The sequence below is a fragment of the Poecilia latipinna genome, unplaced genomic scaffold (genome assembly GCF_001443285.1).
Source record: "Poecilia latipinna isolate Pla-1442-1.1 unplaced genomic scaffold, P_latipinna-1.0 Scaffold255, whole genome shotgun sequence".
In the NCBI taxonomy this organism is placed as follows: Eukaryota; Metazoa; Chordata; class Actinopteri; order Cyprinodontiformes; family Poeciliidae; genus Poecilia; species Poecilia latipinna.
Window position 1 is genome coordinate 430,053 of NW_015112871.1, and position 25,626 is coordinate 455,678.

The window sequence follows — 25,626 nt, forward strand, 5'->3', positions numbered from 1 at the left end:
GTGAGGGACCTGGAAAAAGGCTAGGGGGGCCCTGGCCCAAAAAAGGTTGAGAAACACTGCCTTAGACTGTGAGGCTGTAAAGTACACCAACGCTAAAGTCGATTGTGACACACAGGAGATTTTATGAGAGCTTTCCAAGTAAAACTCAGTACTTATAGTTTTTCTCAGTTGCTTTGGTGCATTTCTCAAATCACTTTTGACATTTACAAAACAGCAAATGTATTTCTCAAAACAGTTCATACAAACTGCAAAACAGCATGGATTACAAAATCCAGTTTCTTTATTAAAATCCTTAGTTAATCTCTCAAAAGTAAATATATCTGTCATTGTTAGTGAATCAGAATGACAAGTCCTTCTTTCACTGCACACGGATAAGAATCAAATTGCTTAGTCAAGTTGCCAAAACAACAGTGTTGCTCTGGAGGGACGTTCTGTTGTAAACTATTATTTATACAATGAAGTTATGTTTAAATGTTGTGGCGGTCGAGACAATTCAACAGAGACCTGTGTCACACATTTTAATCAACATGACAAAAGCATTTGAAAACGTACGAAAAAGCAGAGAATCATTTGCAACCTGTTAAAAGAAATAAGAAAACGCTTTTATGATGCGCACAGTGACACAAGGATTTGAAGATTGAACAAGTTTGAATTTGCACCAAAGCGACTGAGAAAAACAGAAACATCTGCTGATCCTCATCGCTCAAACGTTTGCATTTACATGATTCTCAAGACACATTTCGATTGTGCATATTTTTTGTTTTATTCTTGCATTCCTACTGTTACAACCAAAATCCTTGCTGACATTGTTTTTTGTCGTCTACTTACAATCAGAGTTGTTTTTTTTTATTCATAAGATAATGTTACACATCCCCACGGTGCTTTGCTCTTTTTATTCATGAATATCATGAAAAAAACAACATAAATTAAGTGTTTTACATATGCAGGACATACAAGAAGATGGCTAAGAAGAAACTCAAATATTTGTTTTCGAGATCTTGTTCATACAAAGTTTGTAATGACTTTGTGATAATTACCATATCATTTGATAAAAGACATTCAGAGATACAGATGCATAATTCAATATTAAGTTTCTCGTAAATTATTACAATCTTAGGATGATTTCTTTTCATTGCATCTACATTTATAGAAAAAAAAACCCCTGACGGATCATTTAGAGAAACTTGATTTAAAAAAAAAAAGTGATGCTTCTATGCATTTGGTGGCAGCATTTTGTTTTATAGGCAAAAATGACCTGTCTTTGTGATTCTTCATGCTTTGGTATTTAGAAACTCATAATGTAAACCCACATGCATATTTGTGCAAAAATAAAGGCAAAATAGCCACATAAAGTACAGTAAACCACATCTCACAATAACATCCATGGATTTACAGACTAGGGTGAAAGGATTTTCAGAAGAGAAGAACTTAAAAATAAAAGGTAGAATGAAATCTAGCACAAATCTTATGGATAGGAGTGAATATCCACACACACACACAAACACGCAATAACTGCGTGTTATACTGGACATATGTTGTTGAGGGTTGGACAAAAGTTGGATATTTTTAACGAAACATTGGGCCGAACACAGACTAAAAGGAGGTGCGTAATTCTTAACAGGCAGTCATTTCGACGTCTACCGTGACATGATCAAACTTCGCCAAACCTCTTCTACGGATTGAAATACGAAATGGTAAGATTGTAAAAACTGTTGTACAATTATGCTAGTGTCAGTTTATAATAATCTTAGTTGATGCTGCAGAATATGTTTGTTGAATCTTAGCCTTTTATCTGCTAGTCAGACTGCACAGGCTAGCTGGGGCTAGCCCAGGCTAATGCTAGCTATGCTCAACATTCGAATCGGTCATGACGTCAATATAAACAGGCCACGTTTTATATAAAGTGTTATGAGTGTTAAATTTGTAATACAATTTAACTGTCATCACACATCCTTTCAGACTTTTGGGATTTTGTTGTTGCTTTCGTCCAATATATTGGACGAAAATTAAATTAAATTAATTAAAATTAAAGAATTTTTAAGAATTAAAAATTAGAAAATTCATTTAATCCAGGACAACACTGGATATTTTCTTTGTGAACTTTCCATATTCTATTCCTCCCACCATTTACAAGCATTAAGTTAATTTGCTAATTCATCGTCCTCCAAATCACCCAAAACTCATAAAACATCCATCTTGGCCAATATTTGACCTAAGATTGTTAAAATAACCAAAATAACCCAAAATAAGATGTGTTTTTTTTCTTTACACAGCTGGTTTTAGATTACAAGTCTCAAGGAAATAAAAGTGTCTTCTCCTGATTAAGCTGGTATGTTGCAAGTGTATGTTTGCAAATTCAAGAAATGCTAATGCAGTAGTATGCTGGTGCCTATACATTTTGAATAATTTTGTCTGAAAGGAATTGTTCAGTAATTGAGAGCATGTAACCATGTCACAACTACTTCACAAGAAAAAGCATTTTAGCCCAATTTAGGGGAAACAGTGAACACTGTTTTAATTTTCCTGAGCAGTTGTTCCAAATTATATGGTTTATGTAAAGTTTGTCAACAAAATAATAATACGTATGTAAGCAGACATGTATGAAGGGCTAACCAGAGACCTGGCTAATAAATAAGAGTATGAATAGCATTTTTCATTTGATCACAATCGTTCTTTCAGTTCTATCTCCAGAATTACTTTCACCACATCTGCTCTTATTTACAGCCTGCAAAGATCCTAGTATCACCATTACACATGTGTGATTCAGCACTGTGCAAAATATATGTTCTAAAACATAATGCATGACTATTTCCTATTTACACTCGCAATTTATCGGTTGTATAATTTTTGGTGATTGTAGGAATTTTTACTGGAATACAATTGTTGGACAATTCTCAATTTTACAATTGTGGCAACGCTGTTTAACCAGTAAAATCATCTAACCCCTTGGATTAAGGTGTTAATACTGGCTGGTGTGTGACCCCGGGGGTCAGAAACATGTTTATCGGAGTCTGGTTCCTTCTGAATGCGATCTCAGTAAAAAGGCAGCAGTGACGAAACACTTTTAAAAGCGGCTACAACACAGCACAGCCCGTCTGACGTCTGCTTACAGCGCTCACAACAAACACCTGGACACAAGCTATACATCTGAACTCCTTGAAGATTAAATGTTCGTTTTCAACGTACAATGCAAACTGTTAAGACCCTTTTGAATGTATCTGAATTTGGTGAATTTGGTGGATGCTGCAAACTGTAAAGCGGGTTTCCATATTGTAATCTACAGCAACAGCTTTCATGAGACCGTCTGTGTGCGCAGAGCAACATGCATCCTTTGCAGCAGGTTTAGTCTCCTCTCCTGTTTTGAACAGGGTCATTGGTCAAAATAAGTCTTTTTTTTCAGTTTTCTGCTGAAACAAGAAGCCCATAAAGTGGATATTTACCACTTACATGCAAAGAAGGGGGTGGGGCATATTCCCATAACATCTGTTTCTATTTCTACCAATCCCCCACTCCTCACGTTTTTAATCTTACATTGAAATTTCCATCCATCAGCTGTCTCGTAATCTGCATCTCAGAATTCGATCTTGCAGGCAGGAAAAGTCTCGTCCTGCATGGCGACCGTGCTGTTTGATCCCAGCACAGTGATGTTCAGCTCCCGCTGCCTGTCCAGGGTTTGTTGGTACCACTCCTGCATCGACACCGACTCAAAGGTGGGGATCACCGTCACCTGGGCACAAAGAGATGGATAACTTCTCCCTAGTGGCTTCTCTGACTAAGAGAAAGCCGTGTTAATTTTTAAAGTTGTTTTTACCTGCATGATTTCTGGCCAGGATCCCTTGCCGTCCAGCAGAGCATCCAGAGTTTGTCTCATCAGTTCCTCTCGTTCTGGACTGTTTCCGCTGATGATGTAGCAGGAGGAGCGGATGCACCTGAAGAAGTCCACTGTGACTGTGGGAGAGGAGGCTCCAGATGGAATATAAGTCAAGTCCACATAAATACTGACTTCACCAGCAGAGGGAGCCTTAGAGCCTGACAGGAGGGAGAAGAGAAAACAGAAGGTCAGAATGTTTTTCCTATTCGCTAGCCTGGTCACGTTGTGGTATAAAAGAGGCGTCCCATTCAGAATGACATACTAGGAGCTGGTGATGATTTTGCTGGTGCCGAGCGAGTGCTGGAGGAAAGCGTTCGAGTGCTGGAGAGATTCCCTTTGGTGGATCCACTTTGGCTCCCTGTTTTGATTTTCCCTGATCCTGGTTTTTGGGGGGCATCGATAATCTGGCGACACAAAGGTTATTGGTGAAATTATCTGCCTAAGAGAAACCAACTTTGATTATGGGTATTCCTGTTGTTTCCAGGAAATTGTGTCAAAGCGATGTACATTTCAAAAGTTTAACACCCTGCTGATGAAGACAGAAAGCTTGGTCAAAGATCATACAGAATGTTTTGCAAAAATATTCAAACCCATTGAAGATTTTGTCACATCCAAGCCACAAATCCTCAGCAAGCTTACAGTAATTTTATTTAAAAGGTTAACATGAAGTAGTGCAAAATCCGGAAATCAAGGGAAAACGATACATGATTTAAATTTGGCCCAGATTTTTCAGCTCCTTTACTATGATTCCCCTAAATAAAATACAATGCAAGCAGGTCAGAAAACAAAATCCACTTGGGTATAATTTAATCTCAGTTTAAAAATGACAAGGAGTAACTTTTATTGAAAGAATGTGTGAAGGAAAACCAACGCTGTATGAAGGATAGCGACCTGCTATGGGGATCCTTTCTGCAGGGACAGGGAAGCTGGTCAGAGTTGATGAAGGTAAATACAGGTGAGTCTCGGAAGAAAACCCCTTAGAGCCTGTGCAATAATTGACACTGGAATTGGGGCTCACCTTCCAGAAGCATAAAAATCAGTCAAATGTAAGAATTACCCTGTCAAATTTAATTTCTAAATCCAATTGGGAATCTGTTGCAAGACTTGGAACTTGATGCCAAAAATTAACATTTCTAGGAGTGCTAATCTGGTGGATGTAAATGGTTCTACGAAATGTCGACTCGGATAGGCTGACTACATATGAATATCATGCTTTTCTCAGTTACACCATTCATTGTTTGCCCTCCACATTTTGTTGTTCTATCATAAATAATCTCAATGAAATACACTGATATTTGTGGTAGTAATATGACAAAAAAAATTATTAGAAGGTATGAATATTTTTATGAGACAAATATCTAAAACCGGGAGACTCGTGAAGATACTCAACTTTGTCCAATAAATTTTCTACTTTGCTAACACACTCACCCCTGGAAACTTCTTTCCCCGGGTTGCCGTGTTTTTTGCTCTCTTCCCGTGAGCTTCGGAGTCAGACTGAGGAACTGGCATGGAGGTGTCAGGATGGGGAGGCAGTGGTGGACTGTCTCTGAGAGGGGCTGGCAGGGGGTCCGGGGGCAAAGTCTGACTCATGTTGTGGTTACAGGGGGAGTTGGACGGGTCACTACATGAATCATCAGAGTCCGAATCCAAAACCCCATCTGCTGTGGTGGACGGGCAGTCCTCTGTGCAGACGGGGGCATTTGACTCACTGGGTGACCTGTCCTTTGGGTTGTTATTGTTGTTGCCGTGGTGATTTGGGCCGCTGACTTCTCTGGAGGCCTCACTGGTGCCTGAGCTTGAGTCGGGGGGTTTGAAATGCTTGAACTCACAAGGAGAAACCAAACAAAGGTCCACGTCATGAGCCGATGCCTCAAAATGGAGAGTGTTCGGTGCAGCGGGTCGCCCCATCTCTGAACCCTGACCCGAAGATCTGGGAGGCTTCTTCATTGGCAAAGACATTCCCACGTAATACCCTCCATTAGAGTGGGAGAGATAAACGCCATCATCTCCTTCTCTCTGGCTTCCAGCGCTTGGTCCCTGCTCGAAGGACATTGACAAAGATTCATCTACTTCCGTCGACTGAGGTGAGCTCACCTCTGCTGGTAATGAGTGCGTGGTGGTAGTGGTGGTGGCTACAGACGGCGAGGGATCCGAAGAACCCTCTTTACATGTGCCCAAAGAAAGAAAACTTAGATGCTTTTCTTTGCGGTTTTCAGTAGCACTTTTGGTCTTGCAGGCCTCCTCCTCGCTTTGGCCAGATGACCCAATTGCCTCGTGAGCATCAGCTGAATGGAGGGCCTGAAGTCGGCTCAGCGTGGCTCTGTTGCACCACACGTCATCTGGGGACAGGCAGTAGGGAGTGTGGCCCGCACTGTTAGGACGTGAGTCAGGGGACACTGGCTCGACTGTCTCCTCTTCAGGACTGTTGGGGGCCTGGTTTTCCGGAGAGGAGCGCGAGGGAGGGGAGTGCTTCAAAGCCCCGTCCAGCAGTGTGTACTCAGTTGGAGTTGTGTCCTGCTGGACTGTGTGATCATTTTTGTAAGATTTGTTCAGAGGAGATGGGAATCCTACAACCTTTGCAGGTTTGCTAGATTTGACGGACTCATCTGCATGGTTTCGTTGGCTGTCTGCTTCTGCTTTGCCACTCCTCCCAAGGACATTTTGCACTAAACTGTCTCCATCCTCTACTTTTGTTTCTTCCAAACCACCTGCTGCTTCTTGTATAAACCTTTCACCAGCCTCATTGCATGCACCTTGACAAAAGGCTGCAGTTTCTATTTGGGCTGCTTCCAGTTCGCTTTCCTCCTTGAGCTTGAGAAAATCAGCCGTCATATCCTCCGGGGTGGACATCTTGGAGCCGCTCTGCTTCTCCTCAGCTTTAGTCTCCTTCTTGTGATCTCGGTCATCAGTACCAGGGCAATCTGGCTCTGGGATTTTTGACAAAGAACCTCGTTTTTGTTCAGTTACATTATTTGCATGAACTTTCTTGTCATTGTTTGCTTCATTTGCTGATGACTTTTGAGTTTTTTTCTCTCCTGTTTTGTCATTTCGTGCGTCCTTTTTTGGTTTCGTTTTATTGTCCTTCGTGGTTTTCGATGGGACTCCTTCTCTTTTTATCTGCTCAGTCCTTTTAACACTGTTCTCCTCTTTGTTGCCAGTCTTCTCCTCTTTCTTTCCATCCTTCCCTAACCCTTTCTTTAAAGTATTCTTCTCTGATAGTGATGGTTTACGTTTTATACCCGCCTCCTTGATTTTAGCTTTATCAGTATCTTTAGTTCCACTTAACGTCTTTATCTTTTCTTTCACTAATGAATCCTTTCCTTCTTCCTTCTTCTTGGCTGTTCCCTCTTTCCCTATTGACCGGCCACTGTCCAGGCTCTCTGTCCTCTTGGCCTTCCTGTCCTCCCCCTGTCTTTCGAGGTCTCCGGTTGTTACTGTTGGCTTCTGAAGGAAGTCCAATCCTTTGAGCTTCTCCAGCCCCTGCAGCAGTTTTGCCTGTGGCGTTGCGCCGGGGAACAGCACTCTGACCACCTTCTCTTGAGGACACGCTGGATGCCACACGAGCAGGGCAGAGACCGAGACCAGCGCGGTGAGAGGGAGACTCTGTGACAGTGATGAGACTCCGTCAGGCCAGTTCTGTATGAACATCTCGTATTCCTGGCTGCTGTTGCCTGGTGTGAGGATGTACAAGTCCAGCTGCCCCACTCCCATCTTTTGAAACAAGGTGAGCGGCTTCATGGGGACACCTTGTGGTCGAAACAGCGGTTGTGGCCTGATGTCTAACTTCTTCAAGAGCTGTAAAGTCATGGCGGCCTGCTGTGTACTCTTCAGCACATTGTCTGCAACTTAAAGGAAAAGATTGACAACTATTTTGCTTTCTGTTGTTAAGAAATACTCTATAGTGTGCTTATTTACAAAACTCACAAGAATGTTGTTCCGCCTGCAGCCTGCTGGGGGCGTTGAAGAAAACAACGCCTAGCTCTGGAGAGATGAGCCTCTTTGACAAGTCATCTGTGCAAACGGAAATTAAAACATTCAAATATGGATGATGCAACGCAGCATGTACAGTTCAAGTCATAAGTTTACATACAGTTATTAATGGCATAAATGTTTTATTCATTTCTTTAGCACAAAAATTGCTAAGGAACATTTTATGTAACATTAATGGTGATATGTGTACATTTGTGAGCTCGCATATATACTTATGAAATTGTGTGAATTATAAAAAATGCACAACACATTCAAACTTGTGCACTTAATTCTTGTTTTCAAGATAAAAACAAAGCTCTGTGCATCAGTTTCTTGCAATGTACTTTAACCCTGAAAATGAGAAGGCTCTCGTACCTTTGACATCATGGCTCAGCTCCTTCTCAGCCACCTTCCTTTCTAGGAAGGAGACGGCACCGGGGAGGTTCTCTGTGCCCACATGGGTCAACAGAACCGCATCGACTCTGTCCAGGTGGCGGACCAGCTTCCAGAAACAGGCCTGAGAGTCCGAGCCTCCGTCCACCAGCATGGTGAACCCGTTAACCGCGAAGAAAGCGCAGTCGCCGCGCCCGGCAGGGAACACGTAGCAGCAGGGGCGGGACAGCTTGAGGAACCCCACGGTGGTGGGAGGTGGCAGCAGGTCGAAGGCGGATGCGGGGCAGATGGTGCCAGAGATCAGCGATGTGAATTCCCCCAGAGACTCCATGGCGGGCAGCACCTCTACGGGGTTGATTCGCAGCGCCAGGGGACCCTGCAGGGGTTGGTTTCCCAGGAGGATCTTTCTCCAGTGTCCGATGTTGGGACAACTGAGGGTCAAATTGATCTTGGTAGGGCAGGAAGTGGAGCTCTCCTGATCTGGGAACTGAAGAAAGACTGCTCTTTAGTGTGAATGCAAGGTTTCTTTTTGAAAAAAAAAAGTATAATCAAATAAATCACAAGAGCTGCCCAAATTTGATCAGTTTCTTGCAATGAAATGCTCTTCTTTAGTTCACACCAATCTACAATCAGCATCTTGAGGAGCTTAAATCATGAGCTTTGTATTAGAAAACTATTAGAAATACACAAACCTGCACCCATGCTTTATGTCAAAAAATAGTGTAAGTTTCTAGAGTTTTGTTCTTTAAAAGATGATATATTTAGCCAATAAAGATTTTTTTTTAACAAATATAAACAAAGAATAAAAATCTATTCACCTCATGCAAAGAATGTCAGGAAAATTAACAAGATACAAATATTTGGTTTATTTTCCCCTTTGCTGCGTTTAATTTCTGATCCTCCTTTTAAAAGAAAAAAAAAGAGCACAGTTTGGCAGGCAAACTTTTGTAAATGACATCTCAAGTCCCCTAAGTGAAACATTTAAGAAAAATCCGGAGGGATCGTGACGCTGCACCTGCTCTGTTATTAATCGTCTGAGGTGGTCAGGAGAAAAGTGTCCTTTGTGAAACAGCAGCTCTCCGCTTTCCTCCACGCTCAGACCAGCCAAGATCAGCAGCTTATGAGCAGACTCTCTGGACAGCAGGGCGAACACCTGAAACAGAGAGGGAAAAAATATGGTGTTTTTGCTAAGTCACTCATTAGAAATAAAGAGAGAAGAAAATGTCGAGTGAGTGCATGTAAAGGAGATCAATACGTCTTTAGCAGAAAGATGTTTATCATATATTCATATAAATGTAAAGTCGATTGAGCTTTTCTGCAACAAACACTCCAGGTCAGTTTAGTGTGAAACAAAGGTTAAATATTTAGAGGATTTGTTTCCGTTCTAAAGACCTTGGGAACCGAAACCACATGCTCGTTTCAAAACTCATCAGGCAGAAATAGATCCACATGTCATTCACTGGCTATCCTTCATAGAGTCCTGCTCTGTTTCAGACAGAATCCTGAGCTTTCAATCGACATAGGACTTTTTTTTTTTTTTTTTTTTTTTCTTTTTTTTTTTTTTTTTTACCTCTGAATGAGCCAGTTCCTGAGATGGACTGATCAGCACTTGTGTGTCCAACACTTTGGTACAGTGGCGAAGACACTTCTGCCCTGGAGAGGCGGCGAGAGCGAGAACAAACAGAGAAGGACACAGAGAGAGAAACACGAGAGTCAGAGCGCTGGGAAACACGCCGATAGATCTGAGCAGGGAGCCAGAAAAAAGAAAAAGAAAATAAAAGTCAAAGAGAAAGTGAAGTGTGATAATGAGACGGGTGATTGAAACAGAACAAGAGGAAGGAAGAGGACAAGAACAGCTGAGTCAGATGTCTGTCTGAGGACGGCGTGCCAGCAGTGGAAATCCAGTCTGAAGGGAACTGGCTCAGACTCTGAAGTCTGAGTTTGGCACGAAAATCCTGGCTTTATTGTGAACATGCCCCCATTTTGATCTTGTGCCACCGTGATGTTTTATGGCACTGCCTGGATAAACAGACATGTGCAGGAGATTTGAAGTCATCAGTGTTTTGTTTCTAAGCTGTCGGGTTTCCTGTGATCATTTAACGTGTTCTTGATCAGTAGATGTTCTTTATTTTGATTCTTTAAAAGTCTTCACTCATTTCCAGTCCACAAGACGTCTGTTTCCACATCAGAGGAAAGTCATTCTTGTTTTCACTGCACTGTTCTGTACATTTTTAATGGGTCAGAAATCATTGCTGTAAATCAGGAGACAAGCCAAAGTTTCATTTGCGTAAAGTAAAAACAACTTTACAATAATTATATATATATATATATATATATATATATATATATATATATATAAAATATATATATATATATATATATATAGATATTTGCAAAAAGAAAACATCCTCACAAACAAAATTCTGTGTACGTCTTAAACCTTAAAATTTGGCACAGAGCAGATGATCTAAATAAGGAAGATGCCATTTTTGGACTTTTCTTGTTTCCATTGGACATCCTTTCCACATGTCCTCTAAATCTGCTGAAAATACTTTTTTTTGGGTCAGCTACTTCTCTTTTTTAAAAGTTAGTCTCCCTACTTTCTTTGCAGAATACACTGCAGACCAGGCATGTAGTGTGTGTTTCTTTACTAGTTTCTCTATGGAAAATAACATCACATGTGTGAATCTCTGGTTTATTTTGCATTTTTTCCATAAATTTATTAATAAAAGGAGACAGTTTAAATCATGTGACAACATGCCTATGCATACATTTTAACTTGGTCTTTGCAGTTCTCTTGCACGTAAGCATGACTCCGGCTCAACTCCGGAGTGTAAACAAAGCTAAAGAAGCCTTTATTCCAGAGGAACAAAGCTGCTGGATTCAACTACATATTTACAGTAAACGCATGAGAGCCTTATTGATCCTCCCATCCAACGTTTGGCAAGAAAGCGAATGAACGCATTTTCAACAATGCAATCCTTGCACTTTCCGGACTCAACTCTGGAAAAACAAAAGTCTATTCACGACTGCGTCCACTGCGAGCAATCAGCTGTTCACGACTGCTCTTAAACCCAAACGCAGACAACAACGCGACTCTGCACAACCAGTTGCAGGTTCCTATTGTTTCCCATCCTGAAGTTACACCCACATCTAACAATCGGTAAAGCTGCTTCTCACTTTCCTTCCTTCCTTCCTTCCTGAAGTGGCTGAGCTGGTGCCCGACCAACACTTTGAGTGCATTTGGAGAATCTGGGCATGAAGGACCTGATTTGGTTTTCAAGAGAAAAGCTTCTTACCTGCACCTTTAAACGATGCCGTGTGATGGGAGAGGAACTCCTGCAGAAAGAGTTCCAGGTTGCAGGATTTTAGGTCCACGTCCCATGACCGAATACCTGAAGGCATACAAAAAATAACTTGACACACACTAAAAAGTTTGTTTTAAGAAGTCTCTAATTTCCAGTAAAATACCAGCAGCTGTGGTTGCCACAATTTTATCCGTATTTATATTGTAAATTAGCGACTTTTTTTTTTTTTACAGTGCAGCTGATGCATCCTTTTAAGGACTAAAATTGTTGTGGAAAAGATTCATTTTAAAATTTATTTTAATAAAATATGCAAAACAAATTAAATATCAACTTACAAGTCTACTCTAATGAAGAGTAAATTGGCAGATTCCAAAGCTCTCACCGATTAAATGTTATACATTTATGAATAAATTTAAAGTGTGATGCATTTTGTGAAAATAATTGCCAAGTAAAAAAAAAAAACAACCCACCTAAATCTTAATTGCATTAAAGATATAATTTACTGTTGAGGTTCTTTAAAATCATTTCAACTCATGAAAAGTTGATAGCTTAGAGAAAGCTGCTTTCATCAAGCGCTGATGAAATGTTAATTGGCCCAGTTAAAGTCCAAAGTGGCTCTCAGTTATAATTTATTTACAGCTCTAGCACGTTAAACGGGATGCAGCGCTATAATCTGCTGTAATCGCAGATGATGCTGAACGTAAATACACAAACGGTCAATGAAACGTCGATCACAAGAGGCTGGATGTCCCTGCCACATTTCCCCTAAAGCTTGTCCTTACATAACGACAAAAAGAGACGAACCCATCGCTCCTGACTGCTTTTAATTAAATCGCACCCGGAGGGGGCGAGGAGGATGCTGATGGTGGCGGATCGCCAGATGACGCATCCTCGGTCCTCAAGGGTGGATAAAATTACAGAAATCCTGCAAAGAGGTCCCGCTATCATCCCTAGTGAAGATTCACGGAACTAGATTTTGTGTATTTCTTGTATTTAAAAAATAAAAAATAAAAAACGTAGAAGAAAGGGGAGGGAGAAAAAAAACGCATTGAGCTTCGGTGACATAAATATCTGCACCCACCTCGCTCGATCTCCTTCCGGATGTGCTCCGTCTGTCTGTGGCGGGCCGTCCGTCCGATGACAGCCAGCAGGGAGTATTTGTGGGGGCAGAAGTCCAGGGTTGCGGTCTTCGGCTCCTCCTGGACCTCCCTCTCCAACACCCGGCCGGACGCCATGTTGGGTGTGATGTCATTGAGGAAAGCAGACAGCAGAGCGCCTGTTATGACACGGAGCTGACGGCTGCTGTGCTGGAATGCTGCTGTGGATGCTTAATAAATCTTTTTTCTTTTTTTCTTTCACGTTTGGACCTCCGAAATTTTAGCACTGCTTTATTTATATTCTATAGCCTTGGGAGACGTCCAACATATTGACTGATAGATTTTATTGTATTGATAAGACAAGAGACCAGTGCTTGTGGCCCTGTTAATAACACTGCAAGTCCATGACATTATACCATTTGTTGTGTCGTATGTGCAAAATAAACCAGTCTCCTTGATTTTTGAAAGTTAGTTTATTGTTCTTGACTCTTACAAATATATTTATATATTGATTGTAAGCTTTATGTTCCACAATGATGGACTAAATTAGGAGAAAATAGCGTCAGAAAGTTTTTTTTCACACATTCAAACATATATAACTTTTTCTACATGAAAATCAAAATGGGCATATGAAAAGAAACAGCGCTATCGTAACTTGCATTCATCACTTCACCAGTACACGTCACAATTGTGGCCCTTTCATACCCTAACTTTACAGATTTACTGTTTCTGCACAATTTGTCCTAATTTACTCATAGTCTATTTATGTGAACACTTAATTTTAATTATAGTGAATATACGCACCAACTGGTGTGATCAAGGGTCATAATCTCCAGAATCAGCCCAAGGAATAAGTGGACTTAACGGATTAGGCCTTCAGAGGGGCCCCAAAGAGCACTTTGCCATTTAAAAATAACATAGATATCAAAATGTCACATTTGTTTAATAGTGCATTAAACATTATTTGGTGAATTGGTATTAAACCATAAGAGTTATTGGAGACCCAGACAATTTATTCTCTGCTGTTCAAATTCCAGTAAAGTCTTCTGGCTTAAAATAAAAGGAAAGAGGATAAAAGTTAAAGATATGAATTATCTGTATATTTTTAACAATTTGTGACTGCCGTAGACATTTTCACAATGCGCTGAAAGCTACAAAGAAAAGCAAACATTTGAGTAATAGTCGCAGTACATCGGTACAACACGGCTGAAAGAGAAGGTGGAAGGAACAAAAATGACTACGTATGAAAAACAAAATAGCAAAAGGGAAAATTGACCCGAAGTCATCAGTCGCCTGTGCGTTCCTGTCTCTCCTTTACAAGCATTTGAGGACGTAGAAGTTACAGGCAGTCCCCCGTGGACAGCTGCACAGGGTGCCGATGCGTGCGCCTTTACGCACAGCGCACGGCTCCCCTGCATCACACTGCACAGACAAAATAAGCGAGTTAATTGCAGATGTGGACAGGGGGCTTTGTATAGACTGTGAGTGACACGCTGAGTTTTGTGTTTGAAACTAAAAGCATGGAGTCAAATTAGAGATGGGTTGTAGTTTTCCAAAAACTGAAGAAGACAAAAAGTGACTAACAGTACAGTCACAACTCATTTTACATTCACTTTATGCCAAACTATGTAAACTCTGGCTTGTGCGACACTTCAAAAAGAAAGCTGGGAAATGAAACAAAGTGAAATAAAATGAAAACTGTTGTTTAGGTTGTTGTTTGTGATCCGTTTGCTTACCGAGGGTAACCAGCCAAGCTTCTTCTCCAGGGGCATTTCTTTGTTTCTCAGCTTTTCTAGAACTTCTTGCAAAGCATCAATCTGAAAGGGAAAACATATTAAAAAAAAAAAAAAAAAAAAAAAAACAAAGGAAGCTCTAGCTTGATATTTAAAATGTCGATGAATGCTAGAAATCTCTTACCAGGTCTTTCTCCTGCTGGGTTTTCAGGGTGAAGTCGACGGAGCGTGTCTCCAGCAAGGACTCCTCGGCTCGGGACGTCCGCAGGTAGGTGCAGCAGGTGGCCATGAGGAGGAAGAGGAGGGTCCGGACGCTGACCATGGTGCTGAAATACAAGCCAGAGGAGTGTTTCTCAGAGGAGAGTGTGGAGAGATATATTTGCGAAGAATGTCCCATCAACACGGCCCCCTTTTTATATATGCTTCACGGGGAATGGTGACATCAGCCAGCCTCTGAAATATTAATCTAAACTTTGGCTCGTGTGACACTGATCTGCAACTTCTTATCTTTGGAAAGTATTTAACCAGCTGAAATGGATTTGTCCTTGAAATTCACAAATTCAAATTGTGTGACTTTTTCTCGTCTTTGTGGATTTCTCAGCAAATATGCTTTTAATTTCAGCTGGATATTGTCAGATTAAACAAAAGTCAATTAAAAGAAATACTCTCTCCAAAGTTCCCAATATTACATTAAGACGTTAGTGGCTTTAAACCAACTATCTGACTCACTCATGAGTCACGTTGATGTGCCAAAGACTTGAGACTCTTGTGAATGTGTCAACTCATCCATCATAGCATCACAAAGAACAATTGTTTGACTAATTATGAAAGTGTCAACTCTAAATTAAGTTGTTAAACAGTTTGGATCTGTCAGGAACGAATTGTTCATGAGCACAGACCATTCTTCATCTATAATTCAACACTGTTCCTGCCTGTCCATCTTCTCATGTTTTCACTTTTCAATGCAGCCTAAGTCAGACCTCAAATTAACCTGCTCTGACACCAATCTGTAATCAAGATTTCATTTCCTCCTTCACGGATGACCTTCACCCCAACACCCCACGCTCCTTCAAAGGAAATGGACGTGGGCAAATGTGAGGTAGACAGACTTGTGTTTGCTCATTCAAGCCATGTCAAAGACCTTTTACTCTCATTACACCTGACAGGCCACCAAACGGAACAAAACTTCCTTCACTGGCTCATGAAAAAGATTAATCAGAGCGCAAATCCTTTAATGTTCTTGTCTGTCTATCTATCTTGGAAGAGAAAGTTGTTGTAGGTGGCCACTCACACCACTGGGGGGCAGCAGCATATCCTGAAAATCGGAAGCAAGCGATACAACCGGAAGTTTATATTCCAGCAGTTTAGCTTTGTGAGCTAATCCTTTTCGGTATTCTTTGGTTTTTCTCTTTGAGTTGTATTACAACCAAAAGCAACAATGTCCGAAAGAAAAGTCCTGAATGTAAGTAATCAAAAGAGAACATTTTCATTTAACGCCAAGGACATATCTACAACTTGGAATAATCACAGAGGGTTAACGTTAGCAGTGATGCTAAATGCTGTGTTTGAAACTTTGACGCTTTTTAAGATGTCTGTTTTGTAATCATTAATATTTATACGTTGAGGTTTTAAATCACATAACTGTTAGTTATTGCGTGCACTCAACGTAAACTTTGCTCCAATATTCTACTTTTCTCAGAAATACTACCCTCCGGACTTCGATCCTGCCAAAATCCCAAAACTTAAACTCCCGAAAGATCGTCAATATGTCGTCAGATTGATGGCTCCGTTCAATATGAGGTATGTCTGTTTATTCTAATAGCTAAATTGGGGGGTGGGGGAAATAAGCTTATTTGCTCTGGTTGCCCCCTCTAAAACATCCCAGCATCATTTCAGATATGCTAAGGATGACTGTGCAGATGATATTTCTCTATTATTCCTATGTTGTATTAAAAGAGGAGAATTGTTGATTTAAAGGGGAGTGGCGCTTGGATTATTCTTCATTTGTTAACAAGAGAAACTCAAAGGAAACACAAGTCATCATCTTCATTTTGTAACAAAACGTCACAACGAGACTCGTTGCTTTGAAGAAACGTTCAGGGTTCCCAGGAAAAACTAGAAAGTGCCTGGTTTTTAAGCGAGTTTGGTGTCAAGAATTGCAGCAAGGAAGCAACTTACCTCTCCTAAGAACCATGAAGGATAAACTGATGTTCTGTAGTAAGTAGGAGAGAATCCAAAACCTTGGTACTTACTGGGGGAAATGATCAGAGCTTCATCTGATAAGCCCTCTTCACAGTGCTGCATATTAACTGGAGCTACTTTCTGTTTTGTAGATATAATTGTGTTTTATGTCAGTTGCTTTGTCTATTGAATAAGATAAGGTCCTTATTCCCAGATTCAGTAAATTATTAGCTACTATAAATAACTTGAGATCTTCAGTGAGAAACGTTTTCTAAAAGCTAATATCTCTTCTGATACGCAGGTGTAAGACATGTGGCGAGTACATCTACAAGGGAAAGAAATTCAACGCTCGTAAAGAGACCGTTCAGAATGAACTATACATGGGACTGCCGATCTTCCGATTCTACATCAAATGCACTCGGTGTCTTGCTGAGATCACATTTAAGGTGAGGTGTAGATGTCAGATCATTGCCACTAACTACTGCTAGCTTTTTTTTTTGTTTCATTTAAAGTCTTGCAATATGAATCAAACAATTAACTTAATATGATATTACAGACTGACCCAGAGAATACGGACTACGCCATGGAGCATGGCGCAACACGTAACTTCCAGGCTGAGAAACTCATTGAGGAAGAGGAGAAGAGGATCCAGCAGGAGAGGGAAGACGAGGAATTAAACAACCCCATGAAGGTCTTTTGTTTTGTCCACCATGTTTGTTGCTTTTACTAGAGTTAACACAAAGAATGAAGAAGTGATTGTGGCTTGATCCGTCCCCAGGTGTTAGAAAATCGCACAAAGGATTCCAAGATGGAGATGGAAGTTCTGGAGAACCTCCAGGAACTGAAGGAGCTGAACCAGAGGCAGGCTCTGGTGGACTTCGAGGGAATGATCGATCGATATAGAGAGCTGGAAAAGAGAGAGAGGGAGCGAGAAAAAGAGGAGGACGAGCGCGAAACGACGTGAGTGAGGAAGGACCGAACCGAGTAAAACACGGCATCAAACCTGCACACGAAACCAGCCTGTAAAGTTAAAATGTTTTTTGTCTCGTCTCTTCAGAGAGATGTTGGAGCGTGTGCTTGTGAAAAGACTGAGAGACTCTGATTCCGATTCAGACAGAGAGGAGCAGAGCAGCAGCCAGTCAAAGACGTCCTGTGCAGACAAACCAACTGATATTCTCACCACTGACAAAACTGATGTGCAGGTTTGTGGAAACCCTGTTGCAGAAAATTGTTTGAAAGAAATCTCATTAATTGGTTCTTCTTCTTTTTAGTTAATGCTTAATATTTCAGTATCACAATTTGAATTTAATCATTTCCTTGTGGGTGATTGTTTTGCACACATATATAATGATCATGGTTCTTTAGTATCTGATTTTTATTCTTCCATAAAGTCAGTCACATATAGCCTATTATCACTAACTTTGACAGTGTTCTGCTTTTTTCAAATATTAATAGCCCTTAAACAAAAATCAGGTCGCAAGAAAAAATTAAGAGTTGGTGGCATGCTGTGTTTTCACAGGGAGCTTCATCTGGTGGAGTAAAGAGGGCCAAGGTGGAGAGCTGGGAGAAGAGTGTTGGAACCCTGGGAGGTCGAGGGGCGTTAAGCTCCCTGGTGGTGCGAAAGAAACCAACGGCGACGGATAAAAGACCCGTTACAGAGGAAGCAACTGTTTCTCCTGTATCAAAAACAGGTAATGCACCCACATTACAAACAGCTGATGACAGATTGCCTGCTTTAGTCAAACGTGTGTATTGAAATTTTTGTTTGTTTTGCAGATTCAAAGACGTCAACGGGTGACTCGACGGATGCTCCTAAATCCAGCGTTTCCCAAAACGGCTCGTCATCTCTCAGCCTGCTGGGGGCGTATTCAGACAGCGACAGCAATGACAGCGAGTGACAGCAGATGTAGAGGAAGACGTGTGAAAGTTCAGCTCAGAAACTAAATCATATGCAAGTTGTATTGTCATCCACCCTCGTAAAATTCATAAAAAAAATATATTATTTTATGATTTGTTTTTGAGTTAGAATAAACGTATGGTGATTGTGTAATATTTTTGAACAAAGTGTTCCATTAAAATATTTTATTCAAACTTTAAAAGACTGATTTGACTGCAGTGGTCATTGAAAGTGAGGCATAGTGATGAATTAAACTGTTCTTGTGTCACGTTTTATTGCAAAAACATGAACAATAAAAAAAATGCCCTCTCTCATCTATACCTGCTCTGTCATTAGGCAACACAGGAATTAAGAAAGCAATATTTAGACACTGTATTTCATAAAGATGCAGCCATTTTTTAAAATACACTTGTTCCAGTGTTTCTAGAAGCTTGAACTCCTGGTCTCATTCTGTATTTAAAATGAAATCCAGTGTAATATGTATTTAATAAATCGAATATTTTTCAGCAAGGCATAAAAGGTTGAAATATTACTTGAGATGAACATTTCGTTTGCACTTGTCCATCTTGGAGGAGAAGGAACATAAAAACATCCAGAAAAGCCACCTGGAGTTTTTGTTCAATAATGAGTGTAATTATGTCTAATTACACTCAAACACAAAATGACGTTCAGCAGACAACAGAAGATAACAGAGGATTGAGGCCACTGAAAAAAAATGTCAGCAGAAAAAAGTCGGAAATCTTCGGCTCTAATTTAAAGGGACCGAACATAAAACTTCAACGATTAAAATCGGTTTTTTTTTTTTTGTTTTGTCTTGTTGTTTTTTTCCTCAAATATGGCACCACAATGGACGATTGAAAGATTTCTGGTATAATCTACTCCACATCTTACAGACCTATTTAAATCTAAAGAGATACATTTCTTAAACATAGCTCCTCTATACGTGAGAAAATGGTTGCTCAGAAATAAATCTGTTTCTTTAAATTTACGGCACTAAAAATATCCCAACATCCCCCCCTCCGTGCCCTCGACGGCAGACAGCCGTGCCAGTCAATGTTGTCCCGGGGACAGTCCAGGCTGCTCCACGCTCTGGAAAGCTCCAGCTAACACCAGCCGACTATAAACCACTTGGCTATAAACCGGTTTTTCTTCCAGAATGTCTTATTTTTTAGGAGAGACACATTGATGAAAATTGCCTGATGAAAACCGGAGCGGGAGGAACCGTCGGTCCAAAGAAAGAGAGTGAGTTTTTTTATTATTATTATTTTTAGCTTAAGCTAACTTAGCTTCTCCGTGTTTACTGAGGGATGCTCTTGAGCTGCGCCGCTCATTTATTTAACAATTAATATTTCAGAGGTAAAAAAAAAACAACCATTTTTTTCTGCTTTTTATCTTGACAATCATAGTCGGGGAGGAAATTGTTGGCTCGAAACCTAAACGCTTTCTAGCTCTGTAGCTGAGTTAGCTGGCTAATGTTATTCAAGTTATTGAAGGTAGCTATTTGATTAAGCTTGACGGGAAAGCAATGAAGACTAAAAGGTTAGATTTTATTATTGACCTATTGAGTTTTTTTTTTTTATTAAAAGTGTAGTTACTACTGTAGTAACTACTAACATGGTTCTGCGTCTTGCTATAATTATCAATATATTGCACCAGGTTGCGCCACACACAGTTATGTGATTTATATTTGATCCACCTGCAGATGCTAAAATAAATACTCTTTTAAAAACAACCTGCATATTTACTATCATGTATTCAGATCTTGGTTATAGCAGCTGCAGCAGCAGTTCAGGCTTTATTGCTCCAGACTTTTCTCTTTTTCTGCTCCACTCCTAAAGATTTTGAAGGAAGACCGTGGACTTCAGCTCCAGATATGAACGCCTCATCTCCAAAACATCCAGAAAGCGTCACTGTCAGATCCCCAAATGCTTCTCCGTTTGGGGTAGCAGCTGAGCACCTTGTACAGTGCTAAAGATTAATTTGTTCATTTGTTTTGCTGTCCTTGGTGAAGAAAATCATCCCAACAGCATAATGCTGCCAGTGCCGTGTTTCAGATTGAGATTTTGTTTTAACCTGACCCTGCTTTACTGAGTTTCAGTGAGGCATGCAATGTAAATTACTGAATTATCACATTGTCGACTTTCTCTTAAAACCACGGTGGTCTGTTATTCAGCCCTTGGCTGTTTAAACTAGCTTCAGGAGAAAGAGAGAACTTTACCAGCAACTATGAGCCACTGTCCAAACATTTCAGAGTTATGACTGTATCATTCCACTGTTTTCCTCAGATCCATGGCAAAGTGGCTAAAGGACTACCTAAACCTTGGCAGCAGGCGTGATCCTCCTCAGCCACCGAGGCCAGATTACACTGAGAGTGAGATATTGAGGGCCTACAGAGCTCAGAAGGAGCTGGACTTTGAGGACCCCTACCAACACTCGGAGAAGGAGCATCAGAATGGGGGCTTTGGCTCTTGCACCACAACAGTGAGCCTCCCCTCCTTCCCTGCGTTTGGCTCTGTGGTGTCTGACGGTGTGGAGGTACGAAACCGAAGGCTTGACGCTCGGCTCAGTCTAATCCTTTCTGAACACATCACATCTTAAATTGTTGCTTTCGATCATGCATCCTGAGGTTTTATTTATTTCCGTTCACAGTTTTTTTTTTCTCTCTGTCAGCTCTCTGTTTGGTTATTTAGTTTCTTTGAATTATTTTCATTCACATTCAGGTGAAAGTTGTGTCTCCAAAACACAGACTAATTAAAGTGGACTCTCAGGAGTTTGGCCGCTGTAAAATTCCTCTCAGTCCAGTCACTGTTCGCGAAGAACCTGTAAGCATTATATTTTTAATGTTTGATATATATTTATATATATTTTGTAAATTTTCTCCCTTCACCTCTTTCTCACAGACCTTTATTTCGATTTGCACTCATTTCCACGTCTCTTCTGTAACGGCTCTCGTCACCTTTCTTAACTCAAGTCTTCCCTTTATGTTTTTACGTGCTATTTTTTATTTTTTGGACCGGCTCCCCGCAAAGGTGGTTCCTTCCGCCCCGGCAGCATCAGATGGTGAAACGGATTACTCTGATCCCTTTGATGCGCGTCCAAACCCGAGAGGCCGACCGAACTGGGAGCTCAAATCTGCACCGACAGACTGCTGCAGCTACATGGAGCCATTCGAAGCCCAGCGGATCATTGCAGGTTTAGTAATGAGACTCACATGGGCTGAAATTATGCAAAAAAGGCAAACGATAGCATGCTGTGCTGTTGCCACATTAGACCTTTTCGAAGGATTTTGATCCTTCGTAAGTTTGGCTGTATCTGTCTGTTTACTGTTTAGATCTGCAACACACCGCAATGACGAACAGGAGCCCGAGCGGAGACGGTGGCCAGTTATACGATAACCCGTATGAGGAAAAGAGCCGCCATCAGCATCGAGCTGCTCCACCAGCGCAGCAGCAGCAGCAGAAAAGCGACGCTGGAGCTGCCCTGATGGACAGCAGGGAGAGCCGGCTGCCTCAGGACGACGAGAGGCCGGCCGATGAGTACGACCAGCCGTGGGAGTGGAAGAAAGACAACATCTCTAAAGCTCTAGCAGGTAAACCCGGGCGATCCAAGGACGGGAAATCTATTCAGTAAGGAGGATAACACGGCTTGCTTTCTGCGCGGCTGCAGTTCAGTTCGAAGGAGCAGAAAGGGAGCGCTCCCGAGCTCAGCCGGAGCACACGAGGTTTGCCAAGACGGGCTCCACGTCGTCCGCGTGCGACGCCACGACTCTGCGGCTTGTTGGCGACACGCCTCCTCTGCTGGGTGAGAGGGTGGATCCGTCTCTGCCCCTGGAGAAGCAAGTGTAAGAGGAAATCTGCATTTGTGCTAATGACGGTGACGGCGTTTGATGTGAATTTGTGTTTTCACATAGCAGACCTAAATGACTGTATACCACAAAGAAAGGAAAATAATTTGACTTTAATGTCAGACTTTTATCAGTTATGTAAAAACAATCACTTATATCCAACTTATGCAGTGTCTTACAGGTCTGCCCATAGATATGTCTTTACTAAAGAAAAAATGAAGTTACAGGTGGTGTGTATTTTTCCTTGTGGTTTCCTGCAGGTGGTATCACGGCGCTCTGAGCCGCTCAGAGGCAGAGTCTCTGTTGACTCTGTGTAAAGAGAGTTCATACCTGGTTCGGAAAAGCCAGACCTGCCAGAACGACTACTCTTTATCACTCAGGTAGACATTCGGCCCTAATTTCTAGCCCAGTTCGCAGTTTATGTCTCGCTTTTGTCCAGTTTCAGTCGTTCTCTACTCATACTTTTAATCCAAGCACAGAAGCGCACATTATCATAATGTTTTATAACCACTGTGACCTTGTTTTGTTGTTGGAAGCTGCCGACGGGGGAATTCCTTCATCGTACGATTAAGGTTGCTGCTTGTAAGATCATGTTTGATTTAAACCTTCAGGCAGTTTTTACTCTTCTGTAATTTTTTTGCTTCACCTGCTCTTCTACTAATGAAGCATTATGTAAAAAGTTTCAAAAGTTTGCAAATAACACGCCCATCTAGTATATTTTTTTTAAACAAATGTCCGTAGCACGCCACATGATAAAACCGTAACCAAAATGGCTGTTTTCTATTTAAACTGCACATATTGCCAAGCAGAAATGTAAAGCAGAGTCATAAATAAAACTGCATGTGCAAACTTGGATAGAGAACACACACAAAAAAGAAAATACTTGATGGGGAGCCAACACAAACTCAACACTCGACTCACACTAAATTACAAAATGCTTGGGTGGTGATTTATTTTTTATCAAACTAATGTATTATCTAAAGTTTTCATCAACATTTCCTCACCAATGATGGAGCTGTGCCAGTCTCAGAGAAATGCTTTGAGGAGAAAACTTTCGAGTTTTTGATTGTCGAGAAGATTTCTGGTGCCTTTCATATCTAGCCTCATCAGAGGCAGCCTTGGGTTCCCTGTTAGCAACATAAACAAAAGCTGCTAACAAGTTGTCACACCTGTGGCTAACATGTCATCCCTTTACACAAAGCAGCTCTGGCTCTGGAAGACTGCTGTTTTTGTACAAAGAAGAAATCCGTTTCATTTTTACAGGCGTGTTGTTTTTTTTTTCTTTTGTAATCAGAGTTGTGAGCCTTGCAATGGGCTCTTTTCTTTGTTTTGTTTTGTTTTGCATAATTTTAGTGTGAGTTGAGAGGTTTCTAACAAAAGAGAGCCTGTTGCCTGTTTTATGTTTCCTTTCCCATCCACATTTCTCTATGAAGGTCTTCATACAGACTCTCTGTCAGTCAACATGAGGACAGCTGATGTGAAATAATTCACCCTCAGCCTTGGAGCTGCTCCTAATCTTTTCTAAGTACCTTGAGAAGGTATAGTTATTTGGCAGGGTTATATTTACATGAAAGGTCATAGATAAATGCGTAGGTTGCATTACTTGTAGTCAACATTTATTTTTATTTATGTCATTTAAATAATTTCCAAATATGTTCACTTTTTAGACTGGACAATAAAACTTCAAATTGGACTCTAATGACCTTCAGGTCTTAAAAATCAAAGTGTGAAGAGGAAAGCTGTCTACATTGTGCACCGCATAGTAGTTCGTGAGTGTGTTTGCAGACCCAAGGGTTAACCTTAAATGTCAGGTTCTCATTAGCTGTAAGCAGAAAACCATCACAATTAACAGAAACAAAGGCTTGAAAACAAAAGTCTGTGTGGAATGAATCACCTGTGCTGTTTTGTCTTCCTGTCAGGAGTTGTAAAGGCTTCATGCACATGAAGTTCACCCAGTCCACAGACGGCCGCTACGTTCTCGGCGAAAACAGTCCTCCTTTCTGCACCATCCCCGAGGTCATCCACTACTACACCACACACAAACTGCCCATCAGGGGAGCCGAGCACATGTCCCTGCTGTACCCCGTCATTGTGCAGACCCTCTGACACTGACGCACACGCTCCCGTTCCGCCTGGTGCTACTGAAAGCAACGTCTACTCAACATTTACAGATTACGTCTTCACATTTTTTCCACTGCGACCCTCCAAACGCTGCCCTGTAGAAGTTGCTTGGTGCCATGTTTTCAGTGTGTTGGCATGAAATCTTTGTTTTAATATCAAGAAGGGCGTTTTAAAGTGTTTTAAGACGGCAGAATTGATTTAATGTTCTTCAATCTGTGTATTGCCTTCATGCAGTCAAAGGATATACTTTAGTTTGTGCCAATAAACCATAAATTTTTTTGTTTTTCTCCCGTTACTCTCATGTGGTTTTCTCTGGATAGCCAGGTTATTAAAAATACAGTCAACAAACAACGCTATTATTGCCCTTGAAGTATCTGTTACTAAATGACCCACCCTCTACACCAGTATCAGTCAGCCTGGCCTTCCTTTGCTTCCTTGGACTCTGGTTTTTCAGAGGCTTGTGAATGTCCTGCAATGTTGCAGCCATGCACCCTGCAGTGTTCTTGTTTCATCATGTTGCTGTGTCACGTTAACTTGACAACAAACTCCTGCAATATTAGTTTAGAGAGTATTTACTACAGTGTTATACAGAAAGATTATGGCTTTGTGGTCCTGATTATAAAAGAAACTTTGATAGGTTATTTACTGTGCTATTTTATACGACTCTAAATGTAAGCTCAAAATAAAGGTGTTCTGTTTTCCACTTTGTGCTGGGGTTTTTTTTCGAATAGCAAATATGCGTTATTTAACTTTCAAAAACCTGACGCTTGTTGTAATGACTGCAAATTAAATGTTAATTGAGGGAAATTATAAGTCAAGGTTTGTTCAAGGTAATGTTCAGTGTTAGCTTTCCACCACAAGCCATCACTACTGATCACCTGTCCACTGAAGTGGACGGCATGCACCAGTGGCAATATTTTGACAGGTATTGATATCAGTACTCTGACTATAGATCTACAATATGCAACATTTCCAGCAAATATTTTGACTGTAAATAAACTGACATTTTGGTTCTTAACTTGATGTCCATTGTTACCATTAAGAAGTCAAGTTTTTATACGTTACTGGGCAATGGTAGCAATAGTGACAGTGGAGATGAGGATGATGAAGACCCTTTGATCCATCAGATACCGTTCCCCCACTGTAAAACAGGGGGAACGTTATCTGATGTGAAATTTATGGCCATCAGATACCGTTCCCCCACTTTAAAAC

General features: G+C 41.0%; 4 protein-coding genes across 5 annotated transcripts; 2 read left to right on the forward strand and 2 right to left on the reverse strand.

The window, feature by feature from the left end:
* Positions 1-742: 742 nt before the first annotated feature.
* Positions 743-12,844, reverse strand: LOC106947781 (microtubule-associated protein 1S-like). Its single transcript, XM_015033013.1, has 10 exons — positions 12,623-12,844; positions 11,533-11,628; positions 9,804-9,886; positions 9,249-9,386; positions 8,216-8,720; positions 7,796-7,882; positions 5,300-7,716; positions 4,134-4,275; positions 3,812-4,029; positions 743-3,727 (listed from the first exon to the last, which is right to left on the reverse strand). The coding sequence occupies exons 1-10, from the start codon at positions 12,774-12,776 to the stop codon at positions 3,572-3,574; spliced, it is 3,996 nt and encodes a 1,331-aa protein (XP_014888499.1). The 5' UTR covers positions 12,777-12,844; the 3' UTR covers positions 743-3,571.
* A 366-nt stretch (positions 12,845-13,210) lies between these two features.
* Positions 13,211-14,774, reverse strand: LOC106947785 (cocaine- and amphetamine-regulated transcript protein-like). Its single transcript, XM_015033023.1, has 3 exons — positions 14,556-14,774; positions 14,375-14,455; positions 13,211-14,060 (listed from the first exon to the last, which is right to left on the reverse strand). Exons 1-3 carry the CDS (start codon positions 14,766-14,768, stop codon positions 13,953-13,955), a joined length of 402 nt encoding a protein of 133 aa, XP_014888509.1. The 5' UTR covers positions 14,769-14,774; the 3' UTR covers positions 13,211-13,952.
* Positions 14,775-15,631: 857 nt separating this feature from the next.
* Positions 15,632-18,843, forward strand: yju2 (YJU2 splicing factor homolog). The gene is made up of 8 exons (XM_015033016.1): positions 15,632-15,833; positions 16,071-16,171; positions 16,854-16,998; positions 17,109-17,243; positions 17,331-17,512; positions 17,610-17,754; positions 18,072-18,243; positions 18,329-18,843. Exons 1-8 carry the CDS (start codon positions 15,810-15,812, stop codon positions 18,448-18,450), a joined length of 1,026 nt encoding a protein of 341 aa, XP_014888502.1. The 5' UTR covers positions 15,632-15,809; the 3' UTR covers positions 18,451-18,843.
* A 637-nt stretch (positions 18,844-19,480) lies between these two features.
* Positions 19,481-25,120, forward strand: shda (Src homology 2 domain containing transforming protein D, a). 2 transcript variants are annotated; one of them, XM_015033014.1, is made up of 8 exons: positions 19,481-19,691; positions 20,735-20,984; positions 21,170-21,271; positions 21,479-21,641; positions 21,781-22,038; positions 22,116-22,290; positions 22,554-22,673; positions 24,213-25,120. In XM_015033014.1, exons 2-8 carry the CDS (start codon positions 20,739-20,741, stop codon positions 24,397-24,399), a joined length of 1,251 nt encoding a protein of 416 aa, XP_014888500.1. In that variant the 5' UTR covers positions 19,481-19,691; positions 20,735-20,738; the 3' UTR covers positions 24,400-25,120. The 2 variants fall into 2 exon arrangements, with proteins under 2 accessions (XP_014888500.1, XP_014888501.1); XM_015033015.1 differs by lacking the exon at positions 21,170-21,271 and having other exon boundaries at positions 19,482-19,691.
* The last annotated feature ends 506 nt before the right edge of the window (positions 25,121-25,626 follow it).

Bases quoted from the DNA above. Each gene is read 5' to 3' on its own strand.
- LOC106947781 (XM_015033013.1), bottom strand. From the start codon at position 12,776: ATGGCGTCCGGCCGGGTGTTGGAGAGGGAGGTCCAGGAGGAGCCGAAG. The intron at 9,387-9,803 runs GTAAAAAAAAAA...TCTCTGTTTCAG, and splicing joins AGGAACTGGCTCATTCAGAG to GTGTTCGCCCTGCTGTCCAG. The intron at 3,728-3,811 runs GTAAAAACAACT...CTTTGTGCCCAG, and splicing joins CCTGGCCAGAAATCATGCAG to GTGACGGTGATCCCCACCTT.
- LOC106947785 (XM_015033023.1), bottom strand. From the start codon at position 14,768: ATGGGACATTCTTCGCAAATATATCTCTCCACACTCTCCTCTGAGAAA. The intron at 14,456-14,555 runs GTAAGAGATTTC...TTTCCCTTTCAG, and splicing joins CCCAGCAGGAGAAAGACCTG to ATTGATGCTTTGCAAGAAGT. The intron at 14,061-14,374 runs GTAAGCAAACGG...TTGTCTGTGCAG, and splicing joins AGCTTGGCTGGTTACCCTCG to TGTGATGCAGGGGAGCCGTG.
- yju2 (XM_015033016.1), top strand. From the start codon at position 15,810: ATGTCCGAAAGAAAAGTCCTGAAT. The intron at 15,834-16,070 runs GTAAGTAATCAA...TACTTTTCTCAG, and splicing joins CCGAAAGAAAAGTCCTGAAT to AAATACTACCCTCCGGACTT. The intron at 18,244-18,328 runs GTAATGCACCCA...TTTGTTTTGCAG, and splicing joins TTCTCCTGTATCAAAAACAG to ATTCAAAGACGTCAACGGGT.
- shda (XM_015033014.1), top strand. From the start codon at position 20,739: ATGGCAAAGTGGCTAAAGGACTACCTAAACCTTGGCAGCAGGCGTGAT. The intron at 20,985-21,169 runs GTACGAAACCGA...ATTCACATTCAG, and splicing joins TGGTGTCTGACGGTGTGGAG to GTGAAAGTTGTGTCTCCAAA. The intron at 21,272-21,478 runs GTAAGCATTATA...CTCCCCGCAAAG, and splicing joins TCACTGTTCGCGAAGAACCT to GTGGTTCCTTCCGCCCCGGC.